Below are 24,630 nucleotides of genomic sequence, written 5' to 3'. Positions count from 1 at the left end.
AAATATGATGGAGGGGTGGGAGAAAAAAGGGCATCTGTACAGTTCTAAGTCTCAGGGCCCTGAAATGTCAGTTTGCAAGTACAGAGAAATGTACCTGTACTTTTCAGTACCCTGAAATGTCAGTTTGCAGAGAAGAAACTCAACTGATGAGCAAAAGTAAGGGAATGTGTCCAAGCCCATTCATATTCAGAGAAATGTAAATTTAAACAAGACAATGTTATTTGCCTAGAAAATTAGCAGAACTTAAGAAATGGGAACAGGGACCTCCCCGGTGGTCCAGTGGTTAAGACTCCGTGCTTCCATTGCAGTGGGCATGGGTTCGATCCCTGGAAGAGGAACTAAGATCCCACATGCCATGTGGCGTGGCCATGAGAAAGAAAAAAAAGGGAACACCCAAAGCTGGTGAAGTGGCAGTGAAACGCTCATATTCACACAGAGGTCGTGAGGGCCTTTATTCACTGGGGTGTCCTGAGCAAATGGCATTGCCTCTCCGAGCCTCAGTTTCCTCATCTGCACAGTGGGGACAAGAAAGACACTCATCTCACAGCGTTTTGTGAGATAAAAGGTTCACAAGGGAAGTGTCTCATAAACGGGACAACAGTAGTTACTACGGTTGTCTGGATTTGTTCAAACTCATTTTTCTCCCTGCTGGACCATCTCTAGCCCAGACCCAGGACCCTTGCAGACAGCAGCCCAGTGCAGGGACACCCTTTGCCAGCCCCTCCCTAGTTTGCCTTATGATTTAAAAGTAGGAAGGGAGAAGAGGGGGAGGAATGGCCACGTGACAGGGGACATCTCTCTCCAACAAAGCCCATGGTTATGCCTGGCCCTGGGCAGTGGGAGAGCATGGCCCTTGAGTCAGACCACCTGGGTTCAAGTCCTCCTCTGCTGGGGACTAGCTGTGTGATATTGGGCAAGTTTCCTCACCACTCAGAGTCTCAATTTCCTCACCTGCAACATCTAACTCCTAAGATGTGGGAAGAGGATTAAGGGCATCAGGCACACCCAGCAACAGGAGGGTACTCCCTGGACAGTTAGTGAACCCATAAATCAGTCAGAACCTCAGCTTGCCTTATTTATTTACTTTTTATTATATAGCATTTGATTTTTAAAAAACTTTACCTTCATAGAATACATTTTCACATTAGAGATTCCCACAGTGGGAAAAAAACAACTTACTACTTATAATTTTATATTTGTGGACAGATTATTTTAGGACCAGTAAAACAAACACATTTGAGGATTAAGTCTCAGTTTAGAATCTGTAACAATTTGAAACGTCTATAAAGGGACCTCTTCCCTCCATGGAACTTCTCTATATTCAGAAACTCTCCAGGCTCTTCTTCCTAGGATTTAGAAATCAGTAATGTGAAGTATCAGCATTTCTAATTTTCAAATTTCCCTGGGACACAGAACCATTGGTAACTGGTATCAACTGAACAGAGAGGGGATGTTTGCAAAAACTGAACACTGCCTAATTTTCTGCCAAGCCTTTACTTACGAAATAACAGTCTTTCCCTTTCTCCATCATCCTAGGACAAATATAGATGCTTGATCGGATATTGAGAGTAATAAAGCTGAATTCCCTGTAAGAGTTTGATAAATTAAAAGGCAAAAGCTCATATATAATGTTTAGTTATACTGTGAGTCTTGTGAGAAGCTGAGAGACACCCCATTAACTCCCCAGCATACAGAACTCAGTCTGACAGCTTTTTGGATGCAACTCCTCTCACATCTTTCCTCAAAGATTACATTCTAAAAATAACCAGGAGGGGACTTCCCTGGTGGTCCGGTGGTTAAGAATCCGCTTTCCAGTGCAGGGGATCCCACATGCTGTGGGGCAACTAAGCCCTTGCACCACAACTATTGATCCCGCAACACCACAACTAGGAGAAGCCCGCGCACCGCAAGGAAAGATCCCGCGTGCGCAACTAAGACCCGACGCAGCCAAAAAATAAATAAATTAATTAATTATTTAAAAAATTTTAAAAATTTAATAAAATAACCAGGTGATTAGGAGAAGAGGTTTGTCTCACCAGTGGACTTATCTGTTATTTCCTTGTTATTGTGAGTTGAATGGCATGACGGAGCAAAGGCGAGCTGGTCTACAATCAATTCTCAAGGTATTATGTCTAAAGGGTCAGAGCTTCCACAGCACGGCCACAGCTTTGCAGATGCCCACATCATGATAGTTGAAATAACAAAGCCCACCCAGCAGAGGTGAAAGCCGAGGGCACCAAAAGGCCTGCCTTGACAGCTTTCTGCCATGCATCCCCTCGAACATGCAGGTGGTCCAATGCCTCAGTGACTATGAAGAGGGAGGGCTGCCGCCAGGAAGCAGTGCATCGCAGAGCAAGGATCCAAATAAGCAGCTGGGGGGCTTCCCTGGTGGTCCAGGGGTAAGACTCTGCTCTCCCAATGCAGGGGGCCCAGGTTCGATCCCTGGTCCTGGAACTAGATCCCCCATACATGCCGCAACTAAGAGTTCGCATGCCGCAACGAAGGAGCCCGCCTGCCGCACCTAAGACCCAGTGCAACCAAATAAATAAATATTAAAAACAAAACAAACCAACAAAACACAAATAAGCAGCTGGAAGTAGGCCCAGGAGCAAAACACTGACAATCCTCTCACCAATCCAGTGGAGAGATGCAGCCTTGGAAGCAGAATGGTGGTTGGGTGACAGGTGAATATGCTGTATTCCACACCATCCTGGGGTAGGTCGGTCCCAGAGAAATGCTGAGACCTGAGCCAGTCTGACCACTGGGATTTAGAGGAACAGAACTCGCCCTCCTCCGGCACCACAGAGGACACTCAGCCTCCAGAGAGTCCCCATGTCGCTCCTGAAGGCTCAAGATCATCCCCAGAACGTCAGCTTTAAAATGAGGATGACTGTTTCTGCACCACCGTTCCGCCTCACTGGGGAGGGCTATGGTAAGAAGGAAAAGTTGAATTTATAAAGATATTGAAATGTGATAAAAAGTACAGATAATTTTTGTTTCGGATGAATGTTTTGTTTAGCAGTGGGAGAAAAGATACACTATGGGAAAATATATACTATGCAAACAGGTTTAGGCATGTAGCGCTGTGCTTGGCTCAAAGGAAGCATCTCATAAACGTAATAGGAATAAGTATAGTCAGAAGTAATAAGCTGTAAGAAGAAACTGATGTGGGCCATGCGGTGGGTGGAAGAACTGGGACAATATAAGGTGCCTGAAGGTGCCGAAAGGGGTGCCTCTGATTATCACTCCCACCTAGTAGAGGGCCCTGCAGGAAATGTGGGACCCAGCCCAGCTGATGGAGCTGCCCTGCAGAGCGGGGCAGGGGAGGCCCCAGGGTCCAGGGACAGGCATTCATGGGGGCCTGGAAATCAAATCTCAGGGCAGGAAGGGCCTCCAGAGAACCCTCAGCAGGGGAACCTTGAAGCCAAACCCGGTCTCCTCCGTAGCAGCCCAGCTTCTAGCTGTTTTACGAGGAGGGACATTCTGCAGAGTCAACTTTCATGTGAAGAAAGTTTACTGTGGTTTGAGATTGTTTAAAGACCACTGCCCTAATTCTAGACTCTCACCCTGCAGGTGGAAAACTGAGGCTCGGAGCAAGGAATGCCCCACTCTGGGGTCAGCCAGGGGTGCGATCTGAGCTGCAGATCCTGGCTTGGCTCAAGCCTGGTTACTGAGCTGCTACTATTGGGCAAGGTGCCTACTGTGCACCAGGGTCCCACAGGGATCTGCTTGGGTGCTGTTTGGTGTTTTGGACCCTCGAGCAGGTGAACAGGGACTAGCTGGGCCGGTTAGAGGTCTGCTGGACTGTGCTGGCAGAGGGTGGCTCTATCCCTAGAAACTGGCAACAAGACCACTCCCTATTGACAGGAGGTGGGGTCTCTGGGCAGGGTGAGGTCTTCACTGGCTTCGAGTCACTCACCTGGGGAAGACGCAGGTTCTCAGAGGGAGTGTTCTAGGGGACTCCAGAGGACTCATCTCTCTCTAACCCAGTATTTATTCCATACGAGACACTGTGCCCAATGCTTCTAAGTGTGAACCCAAGAAATTGTTTCACAATCTATGAAGCAGGCGCTATTAGTAAACCCAGGTTACAAAGGAGGCAGGGAGAGGTTAAGTCACTCAGCTGGTGGTGGGTGAGGCTGGGATTTGAGCCCACAGGCTAACTTGAGAGCCCCTACTTAATTTTTCTTTTTTTTTGGCCGGGCCGAGTGGCTTGAAGGATCTTAGTTCCCCCACCAGGGATTGAACTCAGGCCCTCAGTAGTGAAACCTTGGAGTCCTAACCACTGAATCGCCAGGGAATTTCTGACAGCCCCTACCTTAAACTAACAAACAGGGACTTCCCTGGTGGTCCAGTCGTTAGGACTCCACACTTCCACTGCAGGTGGCACAGGTTCGATGGGGGAACTAAGATCCCGCATGCCACGTGGCACGGCTGAAAAAAGAACCAAACAAACAAAAACCTACTTCTTTATTAAGCCAAAAATTGCAGGAATGGTAGAGAATTTCTATATGCACTTCACCCAGATTCCCCAATTGTAAATATTTTGTCACATTTTCTCAATAATCTGTTCTCTCTCAATCTCGTTTTGAACCATTTGAGAGTAAATTGCAGATAGATGCCCCTTACCTCTAAGCACTTCAGTGTGTGTTACCTAAAATCAAGGACATTCTCTACCATGACCATAGGACAATGATCAAAACCAGGAAATTAACATCGATACGATACTATTATCAGACCTTATTCAGATTTTACTAATTATCTTAATAACGTCCTTCATGACAAAAGAAAATTCTGGGTCACACGTTGCATTCAATCATCTCCTTTGGCTCCTTTAATCTGGAACAGTTCCCCTTTCTTTATCTTTCATGATCCTGTCATTTTTTCTAAGCATACAGTTCCAGTTATTTTATAGAACTTCTCTCAGTTTAGGTTTGTCTGATGTTTCCTCATGAGGAGAGTGATTGTATGAATTTTTGACAGGAACACCACAGAAGTGATGCTGTCTCCTTCTCCATGAATCATTTAGGAGCTACGCATGTCAATTTGTCCCATTCCTGGTGATATTAACTTTGGTCACTTAGTGAAGATGGTACCTGCCAGGTTTCTCCACTGTAAAGTTACAATCATTCTATTCGTAATTAATACTTGTCCATGGAGAAATACTTTGGACCCATGTAATATCATGTTCCTCATCAAATTTTTGTGTCCACTGGTGATTCTTTGAGGAATCGATTATTACTTTGTGGTCTTAATTGTCATTTTCTAATTCTGTCCTTCTTTTTACTTGAAGGAGGAGTTTTCTCATTTATTTATTCATATCAGTTTGGATTCCTCTCTTATTCAGTAGGTTATAATCCATGGTTACTGTTACTTCTTTTGATGTTCAAATTGTCCCAGATTTGGCCATTAGGAACCCCCTTCAAGCCAGAGAGCTCCCACTTTTAAATATGACATTGCACCATGTCCCTTGACCTTGACCAGAAAGGGAGACACATCCGTGGGGAGCAGTCCCTGCTGGGTGGATACTGAAGCCCTGACCCCCTAATGCAGGCAGGCAGGGGATGGGAGAGGGTTTAGGCAGCCTGGTGTCCAGGGGTGTTGTGCAGACCCACTGGGGATTCATTCACTAGCTGAGCACCTACTATGACCTCAGCTTTTGAAAAGCTCATTGAAAATGGAGGGTAAAGAAAACAATCGCTATTGTGCAGTTTCTAAAACTGAGAACTTTTTACCCCAAGAGGTAACATGAGTGGCTCTCCTTGATATGTAAATATAAGGTAAGGGGAATTGTTTGAGTGTCAGACATAACTGCTGCAATATTTGGTCACTTGGGAAGCTAGTGGGCCAATCTGCATATGAAACCCAAGGCCTTTGGGAGGTAAGGGATAGATGTCACAATCCCAGGTGGACAAAGGCCCACAGCCCAGAGGCAAGGAAGCGTAGCAAGGGCTCTGAAATCAAAGTACACTACATCAAAGGAAGAGGGAGCCTTGCTGGTGACCAGGGCTCCACACAAAGACCTCCTAGTTGGGGAGGTCCTAGGCCCTACTCAGTAAGATAAGGTAGGTGCTGTGATGTCAGTTTCAAAAAAAAAAGACATGGCTCTTGGAGTGACAGCAGGCACTTCAGGCAATGGAAACACCATGAGCAAAGAAAAGAAGGAACTGGGACACTCTCCCGTTTTGCCCCCAAAGCCGCCTCTTTTGGGTGGAGCTCCAGGCCCTGAATACATCCCCACGTTTATGCTGGGCCCCACCCAGTTGGACAGAGCCCCAAACGTCTGGATCAGGAATTAGTTAGGTCTGGATTCAGACTCAAGTTCTTATACTTCCTGGCTGGGTGACTTTGGAAAGTCACTTTACCTCTCTGAGCCTTCACTCATTTATTTCTTCAACGTGCATTTATTGAAGGCTTACTATGTACAGAGCACTGCTCTAGGTACAGGACGTGAAGTGGTCAGCAAGATAGACAAGGTTCTACCTTCATGAAATTTACATTCTGGTTGAAGACAGACACTGAATAATAAGCAAATACATAAGCAAGATAATACCCTATGGGAATATTAAGGTAGTATAAAAACGAATTTCAGAGGTGGGGGCTCCTTTAGCCAGGGCTGTCAGGAAAGACGTCTCTGAGGCAGGGACATCTGAGCTCCTCTAAAGATGAGAAAGAGCCAGGCAGTGAACAGAAGAGGAAACAGCAAGTGCAAAGGACCTGTGGCAGGAATGAGCTTGGTGTGTTTGAGGAACAGTAAGAAGGGCAGTGTGGCTGAAGAGTAGTGGTGAGGGGAGAGAGACGGGAGGTGAGGCTGCAGCGCTGGGTAGAGGCCAGATGGCTTAGGGCCCTGTACGCCAAAGAGAGGAGTACAGTTTATATTCTAAATGCAAAGGGAAACCTTTGAGGGCGTTAAGCCAGAGGGTGGGAGAGTGTGAAACAATCTGATCTTTGTTTCGAGAAGAACATTGGTGTGCAAAGAAAGCCTTTAGGGGCAAAGTGAAGAAGTTGTCAGGAGCCCTCCGCCATTGTCCAGGTGAGTTGATGGTCCCTGGATCAGGTGGTAGGACTGGGGGTGGCCAGAAGTGGTCAGATGCAGGGTAGTGTTGGAGGTGGAGCCAGCCTGACTCATGAAGTGAAGAGGAAGGAGAAAGGGATGCGGCAAGGCTCCTAGGTCTGGGCTTGAACAGCTGATGTGGGAGAGACTGGAGGTGTGGGTTGCTGAGGTAGGGTTAATGCTCAGGAGTTGGATTTTGGCCGTGCAGGGTATGCAGGCCCCATCTGGTACCAACGTGGAGGCATTGAGTGGGCAGTTGGATACAGTCTGAAACTCAGAGAAGCTGTTCGCTCTGGAAATACAAATTTGGAGCTCCTGAGCCTATAGATGGCATTTAAAACCACGAGACTAGATGAGATCATCAAGGCAGAGGGTGTAGGTCGAAAGGAGGCCCAGAACTGTCGACTGTAAAATGAGACAAATGACACCTTCATCCGAGCGGCTCTAGTGAGGTGTCACGTGAACGCCCCTAGCCGCGCTCTAACTGGGATTGAAAATTCTGGGGGCGTGGCCTCGATGTGGGCGGGGTCTTCCGGGGCGGAGTTGGCAGGGGGCGGGGCTGAGGAGCTGGGAGGACGCTGCGGGGCCGGGGGGCGGCCGGGGAGGTGACGTCACCGCATGACTGAGTTTTTATGAATGAAAGGAATCCTGTGAGTGAGTAATTCCGGGAAGCTCGCCTTACAACTCCGCGCGGCCCCCTGCGCTTCCCGCCCCACAACAAAACTCGGCGCGTCGCTCCCGGGAGCTGGGCTCGGAGCGACCCGCGGTCGGGACCTGAGGGGAGACTGACCAGGGCGCGGGCCGGGACAGCAGCTCGGAAGGCAGCGGGACCCGCGAGTGCCAGGGACGCCAGGCGAAGCAGGCCGAGAGGCGGGTGAGGGTCGCTGGTCCTGGACCGGGACGGGCGCGCGGGACCCGGAGGCGGCAGGGTCTCCGCACCCCGGGAACGTGCCTGGGGCAGGGCGCCGGGGCTCACTCAGTCGGTGCTCCCGTGGATCCCTCGCCGGGACGACTGGCTTGACGACTGGTGGGGGGGGAAGGGCAGAGGTCCGGCGGGGCCGAGACGCGGCCGAAGCAAGCTTGGCGGGGTGCGGGGGTTAGGGGCCCCATTTGGGGGGCGCAGGCTGAGAGGCGGCGAAGCCAGGCAGGAAGGGACAGCGCGGGCTGGCGAGCGTCAGCGTCCGCCCAGGCGGGGCCGGGAGCGGTGTGTGAAAGTACGTGACTCGGTGAGAACAGTCCCTGGACCGGTGCCCGCGGGCCGTGCGTGCGCGGTTTGTTTACGTCCGAGGGCGGCCGTGCGTGTGTGTTCCCTGGCCACCTTCCTGGGTATGCCGTCAGGTGCGTGCTTGCGCCGTGTACCTTGGGGAGTGTGCGTGTGTGTGAGTGTGTGCGTGTGTGTGTGTGTGAGTGTGTGTGTGTGTGTGTGTGTGTGTGTGTCCGCGCGCTCCCAGGAGGATAAGGATCCTGGCGCCTGTGTACCAGCGGAGCGTACCTCGGAGAGAGAGTGACCACAGGGATAAACACGGAATAGGGACGCAGGTAGAGAAGCGCCCCAGTCCATAGTCACAAGGGGTCCGGGAATTCTCTCCCGGGTTGTCTCCTCTCCACCAGCCGGCGGCGTTCAGGCCCTCGCTCTCCCCGGAGTTTCCCAGGACCGCAGCCATGTGACCCGCGGTGTTTGTCCCCCGCCCAGAGCCGGCGCCTTCAGCCACAGGGTGGGGCGAAATATCAAAGATCCCACCGGGCTCGTCTGGGCGACGAGGTGAGGGGGCCACCCCTGGCCCCAGCACCCTAGTGGGTCTGGCAACAAAGTAGGCTGGGGTCCAGGTCCTGGTCCCCAGGTTTTCTGGCTAGCTGGGGGAAGACAGACTCTCCCCTCAGGACTCTCCTTCATCCCCAGGGTTGCCCAACCCTTCAGTCTCAGGAGAAACAGGAAGAGCCAGAAAAACCCACGGCAGAAGTCGGAGGTAGGAAGGGATACCACGCTTCCTCTGGGTGGTCTGGGTTCTAGAGGTTGTACCTGCTGGGTCAGGGAGGGTGAGAACCCAAGGTTGGGGTGGAGCTGGTTTCTGCACTCCTGGTGGTTTCAGTTCACAGGTGGGACTAGTCAGACAGACCTATGGATGACTGGACCTGAGGAGATAGTTGAGGGCCTGGGCCGGGCATGGAAAACAAGCAGTGGGACTGCTGGTCTTGGCGCATGAGGGGGTAATGCGAGAGGGGTGGGGCCCCCAACCTCGCCCCGCCCCCTCCCCATCAGCCCCCTGCTGAGGGAAGCTGAGGGGTGGGCTGGGGGTTAGGGATTCCTTGGTCCTATTCTGCCCTCCCTGTCCTCCCACCCACAAGGCTACAGAATCATGGGGGTTGGGAGGAGGGCATTGAGCTTGATTAGATTAATCTTTTTTTAAAAAATAAATTTACTTTATTTATTTATTTTTGGCTGCATTGGGTCTTCGTTGCTGCATGTGGGCTTTCTCTAGTTACAGCGAGGGGGGCTGCTCTACGTTGCCGTGCGTGGGCTTCTCATTGCAGTGGCTTCTCTTGTTGCAGAGCACAGGCTCAAGGCACATGGGCTCAGTAGTTGTGGCTCCCAGGCTCTAGAGCGCAGGCTCAGTAGTTGTGGTGCATGGGCTTAGTTGCTCCGCGGCATGTAGGATCTTCGCGGACCAGGGATCAAACCTGTGTCCCCTGCATTGGCAGGTGGATTCTTAACCACTGAGCCACCAGGGAAGTCCGATCAGATAAACTTTTAACTTTGAATCTTTGAGCAGCTACCACAGCTGGGAACTTCCATGTCCCCATCTGCAACAGGAACTAGGTAACATCCAAGGTGGTAGGATGGGAGTAGAATGGGGGAGGTATGGCAGCCTGCACACACAGACTAATTTCCAGGGGAACTGTGGGAGAGAAAGCAGAGCCGACCACCCCAGGCTGAGGCCAAGGGTGTCCAGAAGTATGTGGAGTCCAAGTAAGGGAGGCGGCCGCCAGGAGCACAGGAATCAAGCAGGCCCGTCCTCAAAGCTGGGCAAGAAACATCCCTGCGTAGGGCTAGGGACCAGGGGGGTGGGGGGCAAGAGGGAATGGCTGGTTGACTCAGTCATAGATGGAAAGCTAGTACTGAGAGGTTTAACCTCCCATGGAACCACCCCTGGGCCTTCAGTAGGGTCCAGGACCCAATGTCGGCTCCCTTGGCCTCTATGCCTCCCTCAGTCCTAACACTTTTAGCCTGCATTGCCATGGAGCCCATCAAGGCCTAGATGCTGGGGATAACATGGTGCACAAATCAGATCCAAAGCCTGCCCTCTGGGAGCTTACAGTCAAGGAAGGGAGATGAAGTTGAAGGAAGAGCCACTAACCTAAATGTAAAACCACAGCTGAGATGGGTGGTATGAGGGGGAAGTCACTGTGGTTAGAAAGTATATAACAGAGCTCTGACTTAGCCAGGGCAATCAAGGAAGGCTTCCCTGAGGAGGTGACCAGTCAGCCAGGCTGTCAGTTCAAGTGATGATCATCTATGAATGCCTTGAGGGCAGGGGCTTTGATTCAACTTTGGGTCTAAGGAAGCCCAGCACTGAGCCTGGCACCTACAGGGTAGGTGCTTCTTGGGTGTTTGCTGATTGAATGAATGAACGAGCACTGGGTCAGTATTCTGATAGAACTCCACAACACCTAGAGAAAAAGGCCTGGGAACCCCAGGGAAGCAAGAAGCCTGGGCATGGGCTGTAGGATTCTTGAAGCAGTTTCTCCAAAGCGAGCAGATACTTCAGGGTCCAGGTGACATCCTCCCCCCACCCCCCTCCACACACACCCCGTGTGACCCTCTAGGAAAAGTGCAGAGATGGTCGAGTTTACTGGGAGCTCATTCATTTATTGTCAGCCTGAGGATCCTGGAAGAGAGTGGGGAGAGAACATAGTGGAGGCCCAAAGGGCTGGAAGGGAGGCTGGCGTCCTAGGGTTTTGAAATGGGCCGAACATGATCAGGTTTATAGGTTTGTGTCAGTAATGCTCTCTCTGACAGCTCTTGGGGGAGGATGGATGGTGGGGTCAGAGGTGGAGGCAGGCACAACTAGAGGCCAGTGAGGAGGTGGCTTTGGTCATAGTTCAGCTGAAAGAGGAAGCAGTCCCTGGCTATGCAAGTGGAGCAGAGGGAGGGTTGAGGCTGACAGTCTCTGAGTTTGTGTTCTCATGCCCCTGACCCCAAGAAGCCTTCCCTGATTTCCTTTCCCTTCCTCCAGGGTCTCTACTCTGCTAGTGGTCTTGGAGCTCCATTCTGGGCCAGAATCTGACACTCTAAACTCTGAGACTGTCAGTGCTAGGAGGTACCCTAGGCTTGGTGGTTTGGCGTGTTGGGCCCAGAGAGAGGAAGTGGCATACCTGAAGTCACACAGCGGGTGTGAGCAGGTGGCAGAACCTGCGCTGGACCCCCAGGCTCCCACTTCCCAGCTGGGTTCTCCCAGCTTTGCTCCCCTTCCAGCAGGGAGGAGGCTCCACCAGTGCTGGCTGCCAAGGCCCAGGAAAACACATTGTTTCCCTCTGTCCTCACAGAGGAAGCAAAATGGCTCAGCAGTCAGCGAGGAGCCCATGCCAGCGGGTGGGCCGTCTACTAGGGGGCCGGGGATGTGGCTGCTGACTGGGCAGGGCAGCTGTCAATCCCCCAAGGGTAAGTTCATTCTCCAGGCCGCCAAGGGAATGTTAGGAACCTGCAGACCCCAGAGGTCAGCTCTGCCGGCCTCAAGAAGAAAAAGGGAAGAAGCAGGGCTGGGGGCGTGGGGGAAGTGCGGTGACTGGCAATGAAGAAAGAGCCCTGAGCCGGGGGTCGGGACTCCTGGGTTCCAACCCACCACTGCCGCCAAACAGCTGCCCTGTTGCTTCAGTTACAGAACAAGGAGGTTGGAACAGCTGCTGTCTCAGGTCCCAGGTCTACCGGACTGGCCGAGGCAGCCTGGTGGACTGGCCGAGGCAGCCTGGTGGAGGACCCTGGCCCCTTGGCTGACAGCCCAGCAGCCCCCGGCCTGGAGTTGGAGGCTGAAAGCCTGAGGTTATCAGAAAGGTCCCCCTTCTTGTGACTCGCCCTCTGTGGTTGCCTGACTTTGCTGAGCTAGGACATTCCTGCGCGAACATAGGTGCCTCAGCTGACATCCAGCATGTGCTTGAGGCTGCTGAGGCCAGGTCAGGAGGAGGAAGATGAAAGGAGGGAAGAACAGGTTCAAAGCTTCCCTAGGGCCCCAAAGTACTTAGAATCACAGCCAGCAGAGGGGGTGGGGCCTTCAGCCATTAGACAGAAGAGGGCATGGCCAACAATTTCCTCTTGGGCCTAATCTGGAGGGCTGTGTTGACGAGGATTCTGAGGTTGTGTCCAAGCTCAGTGGAAAACAGTGCTATGCTGAGAAAGATTCAGGGGCTGTGTCCAACCTCAGTGGGAAAAAGTGCTGTGATTGATTACTGACGTCTGTGTTACGAGTGGAGGGAGGGGCGATGGTGAGATAAACCAACCAAATGCCACTTCTGATCTTGTCTAAGCCTCTTGTATTTTACACGCTAATACTATGATGATTGTCCCCACTTTATAAGTGAGGAAGCCAAGGTCCAGAGAGGAAAAATGACGTATCCGAGGGGACGTTCCTCCCAAGTTCTGCATCAGCCCTAGCACCCTGTGCTCAGCGCCCAGCAGGCTCTCAGTTAACCTACGTCAGGAGAGGCTTCCCCTCTCCCATTAGGCTCTCCGTGTAGCCCAGACTGCCTGGGTGTCACCTAACACCCCCGCTCCCTCAACAACCGGCCAGGGGGCCTGGATATCTGTATGTCATTTGCATATCCCTAGCAGACCAGATACAAATCCTAGCACATCAGAGCTGGGCAGCCTCGTAGACTGGCAAGTCCTCCGCTTCACAGGGTTGGAGAAACAGGGCCCAGAGAGGGTGCCCTGTAAGGGCCACACTGGGAGGAGACACGTGGCTCAATGTGGCCTCAGTCCCAGGATCCACCCCCTGTTAGCTGTGTGACCCTGGACTACTCTATTGACATCTCTGGCCTCACAGGGTTGTTGGGAGAACTGGGGTGATGATGGTGTGAAAGGGATCAGGATTCAGTCCTGGGGCCTTTACAGGTGTTCAGAATTCCTCCTGATTTGGGGGGAGGCAGCCATTCACCGGCTGTGTGACTTCAGGCAAGAGATGCCCCTCTCTTGTCTCCACCTCCCCCTGGGTGAAGTGAGGAGGCAGGGGCCAGACGGTCTCTCAGGACCTTTCCTGTGTGGCTCTGGCCAGCCGGAGCTGCCAAATCAAAGCGAGGTCCCAGGAACTGCGACAGGCCCAACCCCTCCTGGACAGACTCAGCAATTCTAATAACCACCCAGGTGCTCACTGACCTCTCCGGTTTGTACCACTTAGTTCCACCAAAACCCTGCGAGGCAGGTATTGTTTGCATCCTACAGATGGGAAAGTGGAGACCCAGAGAGGTGGAGTGGCTTGCCCAGGGTCACACAGCCTGGAGCAAAGAGAGATGGGACTCAAACCCAGGCTTTACCCTTAATCCCATGTTCCTCTCCCATACCCCACCTGGGAGCCAGTCATGAGGATAGAATCCCTTCTGCTCCCTTCCCATCCTCCTGGTGTCTGTGTACCGTCCCTGCCATGCAGAAGCCAGGAGGCAGATGGAAAGCAGGAAGAATCGGAGGTAGGGCCAGGAGGTTTGTCTCTCGATGGTATTCAGCGGGGCTTGGGCTTGGCACTCGGTTCAGACTCTGACAAGCTGGGTGACGGACAGTGTCACAGACCCATTCACACTTCACCGGTGCCTGCTCCCTGCCAGCCCCTGTGCTGGCAGCCTCAGCACCCAAAGCTGCCTGGGCCTGCTTCTTGCCTGTGGAGCTCCCTGTCTGGTAGGGAGTCCAGGAAACAGACCATTACAACGTAGGGGAGAACTGCTGGGGTGGGCGGTGTTGAACAAGTCCTAGGAGCCTGGGAGGGCTTCCTGGAGGAGGAGATGTCTACGTCCAGGGCAGAAGGCTGAATAGTAGGAGTCTGCCAGATAAAGTGGGGGTGGGGGGAGAAGTGTCACAAGGTTTGGGGTGGCCCAAAGGCAAGAAAGCATAGGGTGAGAGGAAGTGTAAGCAATTCTGGGACTTCCCTAGTGGCGCAGTGGTTAAGACTCCGTGCTCCCAATGCAAGGGGCCCAGGTTCGATCCCTGGTCATGGAACTAGATCCCACATGCATGCCACAACTAAGGAGCCCACGTGCCTCAACTAAGGAGCCTGCCTGCCGCAACTAAGACCCAGCACAACCAAATGAATAAATTAAATAAATATTAAAAAAAAAAAAAGAAATTCCTTGTGGCTGGAGTGCAGAATGGAGGCGGGCGGTAGTGGGAAATGAGTCTGGGGTGCCTGTGGGTTAGTAGATGGGGTTATGTGATATGGCACAAGGAGTGGTTTAGCTGGATAGCTAGACCTCTTTGAACAGGTGGCACTGAGCAAAGACCTAAATGATGAAGAGTCTGGGGAGATAACAGGGAAGAGAACAGTAAAGAGAACAGCAAAGGCCCTGAGGCTGGAATGAACCACTCAGTGAGGCCACTGTGGCTGGACCACTGGGCCAGAGGAAAGTGGTATGAGATGAGTTCTAAGACAGCGGGGGCCTTGAATGCCAAGGTAGTGTGTTTGGGTTTTATTCCAAGTGGGAAAAAAAACTGACCTTGGCCTCCTGTCTCCCCTAGGTCTCAGCCCAGAGGGCACCTTCTGCAAACATGTCTGTGGATCCCCTATCCAGCAAAGCCCTGAAGGTGAGAAGGCAGCCCTTATTGTCTCTGGTCCTCCCCTCCCTCCCTGCCCCCGCTGAGCTCCCATCCCAACTTCCCCTTCAGTTCCTGGAATCCCCAGGAGTGGCTCAGCACTCGTGAAGTCACTGAAAGGGCCCCGGGCTGGGAACCAAGAGGCCAGGGCTCTGGCCACAGGCTGTGTGCCCCGAGGCAGGTCACTTCCCTCTCTGGACCTGCTTCCCCATCGGAACAACGTTCCCTGGGCTGTAGGACTTCAAAGGTGCTTTCCTGGGTTTCTCCAGCTGAGTCCAGGCCCGGTCGCTGGGTTAGAATCCGGGCTGAGCTCTGGGGTGGCTCCTTTTGTGTTCAGATCCCGGTTTGGCCCGGTTTCCCCTTTCGGGATTACTGCTCCCCTTCCGAGTCTTGGAGCAAGTCCAGCCACCACCTCAGTGCCCCTGGCGGTGAAGGGGGAACACTAGCGGTGGAGGGGGAGCCGTCCCCAGCACCTGCTGCGCGCCAGGTCCAGAGCTCTGGGCCCGCAGGTCGCACTGTGACCCTGGGCCTCAGTTTCCCCATGCGCCCGACCTGCTGCCCGCAGATCAAGCGCGAGCTGAGCGAGAACACGCCGCACCTGTCCGACGAGGCGCTGATGGGGCTGTCGGTGCGCGAGCTGAACCGGCACCTGCGCGGGCTCTCAGCCGAGGAGGTGACGCGGCTCAAGCAGCGGCGCCGCACACTCAAGAACCGCGGCTACGCAGCCAGCTGCCGCGTGAAGCGCGTGTGCCAGAAAGAGGAGCTGCAGAAGCAGAAGTCGGAGCTGGAGCGCGAGGTGGACAAGCTGGCGCGCGAGAACGCCGCCATGCGCTTGGAGCTCGACGCGCTGCGCGGCAAGTGCGAGGCGCTGCAGGGCTTCGCCCGCTCCGTGGCCGCCGCCCGCGGGCCCGCCGCGTTGGTGGCTCCGGCCAGCGTCATCACCATCGTCAAGTCAGCCCCGAGCCCCGGCCCCGCCCCCGGCCCGGGCCCCGCCCCCGGCCCCGCCGCCTGCTCCTAGTGGCCGCCGAGCCCCGCTCGCTCCGCCCACGCCCATTCTCCAAACCACAGGCCCCTCTGACCCCAGCTGCCTTCCCTAAGTGCCTAAGCGCAGTCTCTGTCTCCAAGTGCCATATCTCTGCAGCCACCAGCCCCCGTGGTGAACACACACGTTCCCTCCCCAGAGCCTGTTTCCTCCTGCGGCCCCTGAAACTGGGACCTAATGGCCCTGGGGAGGGGCAACGGTGATGAGATAGGAGGTAGGTGGGGTCGGGGTCTGGGGTTTCCTCTGGTAGAAAATTTCAGACTTCTTAGTTTGGGAGGAGGGGATACAGAGCGGATTAGAGAAGGGCCATCGAGGGGAAGACGGCCACCCCTCATTCTGTAACAGCTCAGCTTGTGCCATCAGCCCCTCCCCACCCGCCAGGGATACAGGACTAGGCTCCGCCCGGTATGGGTCTTGTGGGGCTGTCTAGCTGGGAAGCTGATGCTCCCGCCTCCGCCTTGCACCCGGATGCCTGGCCTTCCAAAGCTGGAAGACTCATTAGAAATCACCTAGTGAAGCCCACTTAACAGATGAGAAAACAGGCCTCTATCGGACGTGCCCAAGGCCACATATGCTTAGTGGTGGAGCTGGAACCCTGTCTTCCCACGCTGCCCTGAGATTCCAGCCATGGTTGTCAGGGGGACAGCGGCCAGGGCCTGAACAGGTGGTGAAAGGGCCTCCGTGACCTGGGAGATGGCTCTCTGTGAGTCAGGTGAAAAGAAGTAGAGGGAGAGAGAAGGTGACACAGATGGAAGAGAGGGAAGGAGCTGGCCAGGCTCAACCCTGGGCTCTCCCTGCAGCCAGGGAGCTGGCCAGCCAAAGAGAAAGGGGACCAAGGAGGTGACCACTGTGGCGGTGGGGAGATGAGAAGACAGATCCTATGGTTCTGCAGCCTGGGATAGGGGTCCTTAAAGGGAAGGGTCCCACCTGTCCACCCTGTGGGATGGGGGCTGACCACTGCCATTGATCGCCATTCTCTTGGGAAGCCCAGCCCGAGCCTTCCCCCGCCTGCCCGCCCCCAACTATACAGCTGCTCCTCCCTGCTGTTTATTTATTGCACGAATCTAAGTTATTCTCCCCAGCCAGAGCCCAGCGCCCACTGCCCGGGAAAAGTGGTGTGTGGCCCTGAGCTGGACTTTATATTTTATATCTGCAAATAAATCACATTTTATCTTATACTTAGGAGAAGCCGGATGGCAAAAACAAGCAAAAAATGTTTTTTAAAAACAATTGCCCGGCCCCCGGAATTTATTTATTTTTCTGACTTACAGTAAGCGAGTTATCCGCCTTCTGTATTTTGTAGACTTTCTGAATAAAGTCAAGTTCTCTTTTTCCACAGTTTAGAAGTGTATGTCCTGGTCTATGTTTTTTTTGGGGGGGTTCTGAATGAGGGGCCCAAGAGGGGGTTCTGCTTTCAACCCCAGACAGGCCCCTCTGCTGGGTGGGAAGGTTAGCCCCAATTTGCAGAGGAAGGAATTGTGCCCCATCACTAGCTCTTGCACCCAGGCTTGGTGCGGGGGCAGGTTAGGCGGAGGTGGAACCGGGCAGGGTGGTGCCCAAACATCTGTCCTTCCATCTGGTTGCCTGAGGCCAAGGAGCTTCCCAGGGGAAGGCAGAGCCAGGAGGATAATGATATGGGGGGTTAAATTCCCTGGGCATCCCTTCAGCAAATAAACAGCCCCGCCCAGGGAGGAAAATTCCCCGATTGAAGAGTAATCTTTCCAGCCTTTCACATTGAGGTCAGATTTTCTACAGCCAAGTAAAAAATATTCTCCTCGTGTTCCAAAAGGCACTGAGAAGCAGGGAAAGAAGTAGCTTCCTCAACCCCCGCCTGCGGGCCTGAAGCACAACCCTGTGTCTCATCCTAGGCCCCAAACCCCCTGTAATTCAACCCAATCTGCTAGCCCAATGGGGTGTTCTGTGGTCTGTGGGTCAGGGAAATCGAGGTGTGTTTTTCTCTAGCTGTATGACCTTTGATGACTTATTTCGCTTCTTGCAGCCTCGGTTTACCCATGTGTACAACTAAGGTACTCTAAGGGCGTAGGTGTGACAAGCACTGGGAACCTGAGGGGCTGCAAGCTTTAACACGCAGAGTGAAAGTTTACCCAGCGCACCTGACAGCGGTGAGGAGGATTTCTGCGTGGCTGGGTACGGAGGGATGGCAGGGCTGGGAGAAGGCTGCTCCTGTCGAAGGTGCAGGATCTGAGAGCTGGGGAAGGGCCAAACCACACGGTTTGGGTTGGTCCACAGGCCTTTCTCCCCTCACAGGTTGGGGCCCAGGATCCTGATCCAGAGATGCTGCGCTCAGGCCGGCAGAAAGGGCAGCAGGAAGCTGTCAGGGGTACGAGTGGAGGTTGGCTGGGCTGGGAATTGCCCCCACCCACGCTGCATTCCTGAGTGCCCCCGTCAGCCAGGCCAGGCCCCAGGAAGGCATGAGGCGGTGGTAGGAAGGTGCCAGGTGTCTGGCGCATGCCCACTGCCCCACAGGCCCTGCTCCAGGCCTCCTTACCCCTGGGGGAAGGCGCCTTGGGTCCCAGGGTGGAGGGTGGGCCCAGGGAGGCAGGAAGATAGCCTGCCTGAGGACCCTGGGAAATCTCTTCCAACCCCTGGGAGACACCTGCAGGAATGGGGCTGCCAGAGTATGGGCCCCCCTATCTGGTTGACCAAACTGGGTACGAGCTATCAACCCACTGTGCACGTCAGCCCTGTGGGGTGTTGAGGAGGGTGGACCCCTAGTGACCAAGGCTGCCACCATGTCCCACTGCCCAGGGGAGGGGGAGACACTTTGTCCAACAGGGGCCTGGACCCCAACTTCAGTCTCTGGCAATGGGAATCGCCCCATCACCTACACCTACACCCGGAAGGAAGGGGGTTTCCTAGGACACCCTTGTCCACAACCACTAAACTCACCCCCAAACACATACAAGGGAGCCGAAGAAGAGGAAGGAAAAAGCCTTACCCACAGGCAGAGATTTCAATACAATCTATATTATCTCATATATATTTCTTTCTCACTGTATTTGCTCACTTCTGTCACGCATTTAAAATGTCACAGAGACCAAAATAGAGCGGCTTTCTGGTGGAACTCATGGCAGTCACACACGAGATACAAAACTAGGGGACTCTGTCTTCTCATACATCATACAATTAATTTTTCAAGTATTTTTTATGTACAAAGAGCTACTCTATTGGGGAAAAAAATTAACAAAAAAATAAAAAATAAAAAGGCAGATTACACATCCTAGGAAGGAGGGGTGGAGTGGTCGGGCACGCGTTCCCAGCCCCCAGCCCCCCAGGGGCTGCTAGCTCCCTGCCACGGAGCCCTGCATCCACCATGCCAGCGGGCAGGTAGCAGGGTAGGCAAAGACCAGTGGGGCAGGGAGTCAGCAGCACACTTTGGCCTGGAAGGAGAATCAGAGAAACAGATTCATGAAAGCAGATGGTGGGGGCGGATAGAGGTCCTCCTGGGACGGGCTGCCTCCTGCGTAGCCTGCCGCCACTGGCCAGGCCCACCAGGGGCCTGAGAGCTGGTCTCCGGTACCAGACATGCAGGCCTCTCCGCCTGCCACCTGCAGAGCTGGCTTGGTCACTGAAGGAGGCCAGGGAACACTACTGTGATGGAACCCCCCTCCCGACCTCGGCACAGTTCAGTCCAAGAGTGGCCAGAAGGAGAGATGCCACAGCGAAGTTCTGCGCCCACAGGGCAAGGCCCTTCTCCCCTGCTCTGCCCCCTCCTCCAGGCTGTTGCAGCCCAAACCCATGTGCTCTCTGGGTTTCAAGCGACAGAACGCTCTGCCTGTATGAACGTGCACTGTGTCCCATCACAAGGCTCTTCCGAAGACAGTGGCCAGTGTAAGCCCGGCCTGCCTGGGGGCTGTGGCCCCGGGAGGCTCCATGATATGGGCGAGGAGGTGGGGGAGGGGGAGGGGACTGGTGGTCCTGGCCACCCGAGGCCTGTCCAAGGGCGCTTGGCCCAGCACTGCAGGATCCTCTGAGTGCCAGCAGCTTAACAGGGGGCCCCCAGGGAGTGTCTGGGACAGGCTGAGGGCCCAGTGAGGGGGAGCTTTCATATGTGACTAAGGCACAGAAGAGATGGGCCTGGGGGCCAGATGAGGCAGGACACCGGGCCTTGTTCGGATACGGGGCCAGAGAGAGGAGTCTCCCATCTCCTGGCTCCCCGCCACATGCCCCATCCCTCCCTCCTCCCTCCCGGAGGACGGTGCTCCTCCGGAAGCTGGAAGCTGGTCTGAAATGCGGAGACCAGACCCTCCCCAGGAAACAGGAGGGAGCAGCCCCAGGGAGAGAGACCAGGATCCAGCAGAGGTGCTGACTGCTCAGCCTGGGAAGGAGGGCTGGGAACCCCTGACCCTTTGAATAGCTGGGAAGCAAGGGCTCTACCCAAAATGCTCTCAAGAGGAAAGACCGCAAGTGGGAGGGCAGTGTGGGCGGCTGGCTGTCTTCAGCAGGCCAGGAGGAAGGGGCACGAGGCAGGCAGAGGTGCAGCCACAGAGATCACTCAGGAGCCCAGATGCACCTGAGCACCCTTCTGAGGCGGGACCCATGGCTCTTGGTGTCTGGCTCTGACCCCTGCAGCATGCCAGCTAGGCCTGGGTCAGGAGGAAGGTCCACAGAGAGCATCCGTTCCCTCCTCCCTCCTCCTGCCCAGGGTGAGGCTAATCTAGCATCAGACAGGGGGACAGGGGAGGGAGCAGGCGGGAGGGAGAGCCCGGGTCAGAGTATTGCACGGTGTTTGGGGGAGGGGCTGAGAAGGCTGCAGCCGCTGGTCCACAACACAAGCGTCTGGGCCTGGGCACGGCTGGTCCCAACATGCTGCCGCCAAAGGACGAGCTGCAGGGGCATGGGAGTCGCTCCCACTGTCCTGTGCCCGTCGTCCAGGCAGTAGAGCCTTGGCCTTGTATAAACATTCCTGAAGGCTCCTGGGTGAGCCTGGGCCATCCTCTGGGCAGACAGCATCTGGCTGTTCCTCTTGAAGCGATATGTGTTTCTGGTCCAATAAATTAAAGGGCACTGCCGAAGCTGTGGCAGCCTGCCTCCCAGCCTGGATGTGAGGCTGGAGGCGGGGCACACCCTGCCCTGGGCCAAGGTCCCAGTCCTTCCCCGCCAGCAGCCGCACCTAGAACTCGTCATCAGAGCTGAGCAGGAGAGTCTTCTCGTTGTCCCGGGTGCCAGTGAGGCTGTGGGAGCGTGAGAGGCCGTGGGCACCCCCGCGCCAGGTGGGCCCGGGTTCCAGGGTGGACTGCTGCGTGTACTGCTGGTAGGCGGGCGAGAAGTTGTGGATGGCATCCTGCACGATGTCGTGCGGGTTCATGGTCTCCTTGAGGCTGCTGGAGATGCTCTTCATGGGGGCGCAGCGGCCTGCAGGGCGGGAGGCGGGGGTGAGGGGTCCGGGCAGCGGGAGGCAAGGCAGCCTGGCCCCCTGCCCCTGGTCCCGGGACCGAAACCCCTGCCCCAAGGCTGTGTCATCTAACCAACCCCTCCTGGGACAGAGAACGGGGTCCCGGACATGAGAAGGGACAAGCAAAGAAATGGCTCCTTTGGCGGGGTGCAGAGTGGAGCGCACCCCCGGGGAGAAGGTAAGCAGCCGCTTGGGAAAGTCTGGCAGGCGGGAAGGGAGCTGGGGCGGAGACTGGTGCGCTGCAGGCGCGAGTCCGAGCACCCTGGGGAGGCCAAGACAAGCTCTGCGCCAACTGGAGGCAGGGAGTGGAGGGGAGGGGCCCAGGCTCCACGCACTGGCCCAGGCCCCTCTCGCCTGCGGGGTGCTCCCCTCCATTCTGGGGAGTGGACCAGGGGCCCGCTCCATCAGGACAGGCCGACAGGGGCCTGGACCCACAGCGGAGCAGGCATCTTGGCTCTTGACAGGACAGGGGCCACCTGCCTTGAGGTGCTTCCTCGTAATTCCCTAACAAATCATCCCCAAGGGCTCTGGGGGGGCAGAAATGGCCCAGGCCCCCAAACCGAGATGGAAGGGGTGAGCCCGACTCTGGTCCCAGGTCTTGAGACTCAAACTTGCATGCTCTTTTCCCCTTCACGCTCTCTGCCACGGAACAGAACTAACTCCCCAATTCCCCACTAACAGGCACCGTGCCCCCAGACAGTGCAGGGCATGTTCCAGGACAATGAGAGACCAGGACGGAAACAGGAAAGCTCTATGGAGGGCACCCCTTGGAGGCGAGTGCTCTGGGCTCTGCCGCCCAGGGGTGCCTGGGGGGGAGGAGGCGGGGACACAGCGAAGGAGCTTGGGAGACACACATGCTGGTGACAGGGACCAGGACTGACGTGCAGGACAGACGTGCAGACTGAGAGCAGAACCTACCGTAAGGGCCGTATGTCGGCACTGCCCGCGGCCAAACCCGGGGCAAAAGCGGGGCAGGGGGAGGGGGAGAGGAGCCAGAGAAACAGAGAAGACAGCTGAGTGAACGCCTCGTGCCCACCACCGAGGCCGGCACCGCACCACGCACCCTGCCCGCCCCGCCCCAGGCCCTGCCCGCACCCAGGCAGCCCGCTGCCCGCTGGGGGCCTGGGGGGCGTGTCCACCTAGGAGACTCCTCCTTCGAGGCTCACGCTTTCTTCTGGTGGGGGACAAAGAGTGGACCCCCAGAACGCTGGTCAGAGTTCCACCTCCGCACTGAAGTAGGGACCGCCCACCCCACTTCTCCTCAGGCTTAGCTAGAACTGCTGAGCCCGTGTCGCCTGCTTTACAAACCTCACAACACTCCACAGACGCGACATGGAGGAGGGGGCAGGTGACGTGTACTGACCACACCACGGCTTTGCACCCAACCCTGACGGGCTGAGAGGGGCCGGGCGCCGCGGTTAGTGGGTGGACAACCGGCCTGGGACCAGCACAGTGGTGGACAAGGGCTCTCAGCACCTTGGCTGGGCTGGGCTGGGCTGGCATCCCCGCTACAGCTGGATGCCTGACAACGCTGTTTCTGGCTGGAGCTGGATGTGTCTGGGGGCGGTGGACGGGAAGACAGCCCAGGCAACCGCGGAGAGCCTCTGCAGGGCCACTAGTGCAGAAGCGCCAGCTTGAACCATGGTAAACCTCAAGGGTGTAGAAAGGGTTCTTGGCCACGGCCTCAGACTCCTGGCATAAGGGTGACTTTCCCAAGGGCAGAGGGTGTCAGGACCAGGTCGAAGGGACATCGCCCTCAACACTGGGAGGGTGTCAGCCAGCAGGTGGGATGCCGGCCGGCAGCGGTGAGCCCTGGCCAGCACAGCGCCCAGCACTAAGTGTAGAATGCAATCTGGAAAAAGCACCTAGAGTGCCCAGGCTGCAAGCGCCAGGTGCCCGAGTCGCGGGGCCTGGAGGGTGAGTCAGTCCACATGCTTCCAGCGGCCTCGGGTATCTTAAGGCCTCTTCCCAACCAGGAAAAGAACAAGGAAGGTAGGGCGAGAGGTGGGGGGCCCGAGGAGCCCTGCACAGGCCAGGCCAGGCCAGCGTTTCTACACTCCTCTCAGCACGCCGCTCCCGGGGCCCGAGGCGGGCACAGGTGGTGGGCCTGGGCAAGTGGGTCCTGCTTTCAGCCCCACAGGCAGGGAGCTGGCAGCAGCCAAACCCCGGGGTGGATGTGTTAGACCAGGAGGCTTCCTCCTCCCCAGGCCCCGCCCCCCCACGGGGTGAGTCAGTTCAGGCATCCCGAGCCTCCTCTTCCTCCGCCCCCATGAGCATCCCCTCTCTGCCCAGCAGCAGCCAGAGGTAGCCCCCAGCCCCTGATTCTCCAGCCAGCAAGTTAGAATCACCTGGGGATCTGTCAGCACATCCTGCCAGGCCCAAACCCAGGCCAATTATGCAGAAGCTCCGAGGGTGGGGCCTGGACAGCATGGACTTCTAAGACTCTCCAGGGCACCTTAATATACAACCGGGCTTGCCAACTGCTGTTCTAACAAAGTGAAGATTAGCAGGTGTAAAAAGAAAGCTGTTAAAAGCTATTACCATCTGAGTCTGTTTCTTAGAAGGGATCAAGTTAAAAAAAAAAAAAAGCTTTAGAGACAAGGGAATTACCGGACAAAATGGACAACAGTGTCCGATGTCAGGAACCCTCAGGAACTTGCTTATTCTCGGGTCTCTGTCCTGACCTTCCCATGGGGATATTGTGCTATATCGTCTCCATACTCCAGATCTGCTGCAAGAGACACGTGGGTGTAGCTTCCAGGACCCTGACACCTTGTGACAGGGGACAGGGGAGCCTGGACCTCTGTGGCCCCTTTCCTACACCTGGGATCCCTGACCTGACCCATCAACACCTGAAGGACCTGGGAGGCAGGAGGGGCCCTGGGGCGGGGCCGGGAAGCACCCTTCCTACTGGGGGGGTCGACTCCAAGACCCTGGCTCATACCTTGTGCGTCCAGCCTCTTGTCAGCGTAGACCTTGTAGGTGAAGGCGTGCCGCAGGGCCAGAGCTGCAAAGAACATCTCCACGCAGATGATGAAGTCCTGGTAGCCAGCAGCCACGGTGCCCTCACCCACCGACACGCGGGCCGAGTGGATCTTGGGGATGGCCCCGCACTTCTCCAGGATGGCCAGGAGCATGCCTGGAAGGGGAGGTGTGGAAGGGGAGGCATGGGCGTCTGGTCCCAGACTGGACCCCCTTCCCCATCTCCCTTCCTCCTTATAGCCCCCCAAATGCCACACTCCCCAGGGAGGCTGGAAGCAGGGTCCACGGTTACTCCTGTTGGGCAGGGATGCTGACACAGGCCAAGGCCTCAGGGAAGCCACACTCCC

At 55.6% G+C, this 24,630-nt stretch overlaps 2 protein-coding genes and 1 pseudogene across 9 annotated transcripts in view; 1 reads left to right on the top strand and 2 right to left on the bottom strand.

Moving 5' to 3' along the window:
- Positions 1–2,140: 2,140 nt before the first annotated feature.
- LOC101323769 (succinate dehydrogenase [ubiquinone] cytochrome b small subunit, mitochondrial-like) lies at positions 2,141–2,834 on the bottom strand (annotated as a pseudogene).
- A 4,845-nt stretch (positions 2,835–7,679) lies between these two features.
- Positions 7,680–19,111, top strand: MAFF (MAF bZIP transcription factor F). 3 transcript variants are annotated; one of them, XM_033866057.2, is made up of 4 exons: positions 7,680–7,928; positions 8,955–9,021; positions 14,769–14,834; positions 15,409–19,111. In XM_033866057.2, exons 3-4 carry the CDS (start codon positions 14,799–14,801, stop codon positions 15,859–15,861), a joined length of 489 nt encoding a protein of 162 aa, XP_033721948.1. In that variant the 5' UTR covers positions 7,680–7,928; positions 8,955–9,021; positions 14,769–14,798; the 3' UTR covers positions 15,862–19,111. The 3 variants fall into 3 exon arrangements, with proteins under 3 accessions (XP_033721948.1, XP_073644283.1, XP_033721946.1); XM_073788182.1 differs by lacking the exon at positions 8,955–9,021 and having other exon boundaries at positions 7,680–7,924; XM_033866055.2 differs by lacking the exon at positions 8,955–9,021 and having other exon boundaries at positions 7,682–7,928.
- TMEM184B (transmembrane protein 184B) overlaps positions 18,854–24,630 on the bottom strand; it is a 48,915-nt gene continuing 43,138 nt past the window's right edge. For 4 of the 6 annotated variants that reach the window (XM_073788178.1, XM_073788179.1, XM_073788181.1 and 1 more), the window contains 3 exons: positions 24,246–24,440; positions 22,220–22,240; positions 18,854–21,261 (listed from right to left, as the gene is read on the bottom strand). In XM_073788178.1, the coding sequence (XP_073644279.1) occupies positions 21,020–21,261; positions 22,220–22,240; positions 24,246–24,440 (458 nt within the window). In that variant the 3' untranslated portion in view covers positions 18,854–21,019. Of the gene's footprint in view, positions 21,262–22,219; positions 22,241–23,911; positions 24,030–24,245; positions 24,441–24,630 lie in introns of all 6 variants that reach the window. The other 2 variants (XR_004528833.2, XM_073788177.1) reach the window with 2 other exon arrangements.

The sequence above is a fragment of the Tursiops truncatus genome, chromosome 11 (genome assembly GCF_011762595.2).
Source record: "Tursiops truncatus isolate mTurTru1 chromosome 11, mTurTru1.mat.Y, whole genome shotgun sequence".
In the NCBI taxonomy this organism is placed as follows: Eukaryota; Metazoa; Chordata; class Mammalia; order Artiodactyla; family Delphinidae; genus Tursiops; species Tursiops truncatus.
Note: the sequence above shows the minus strand (reverse complement) of the source record. Positions and strands in the feature narration are given on the sequence as shown.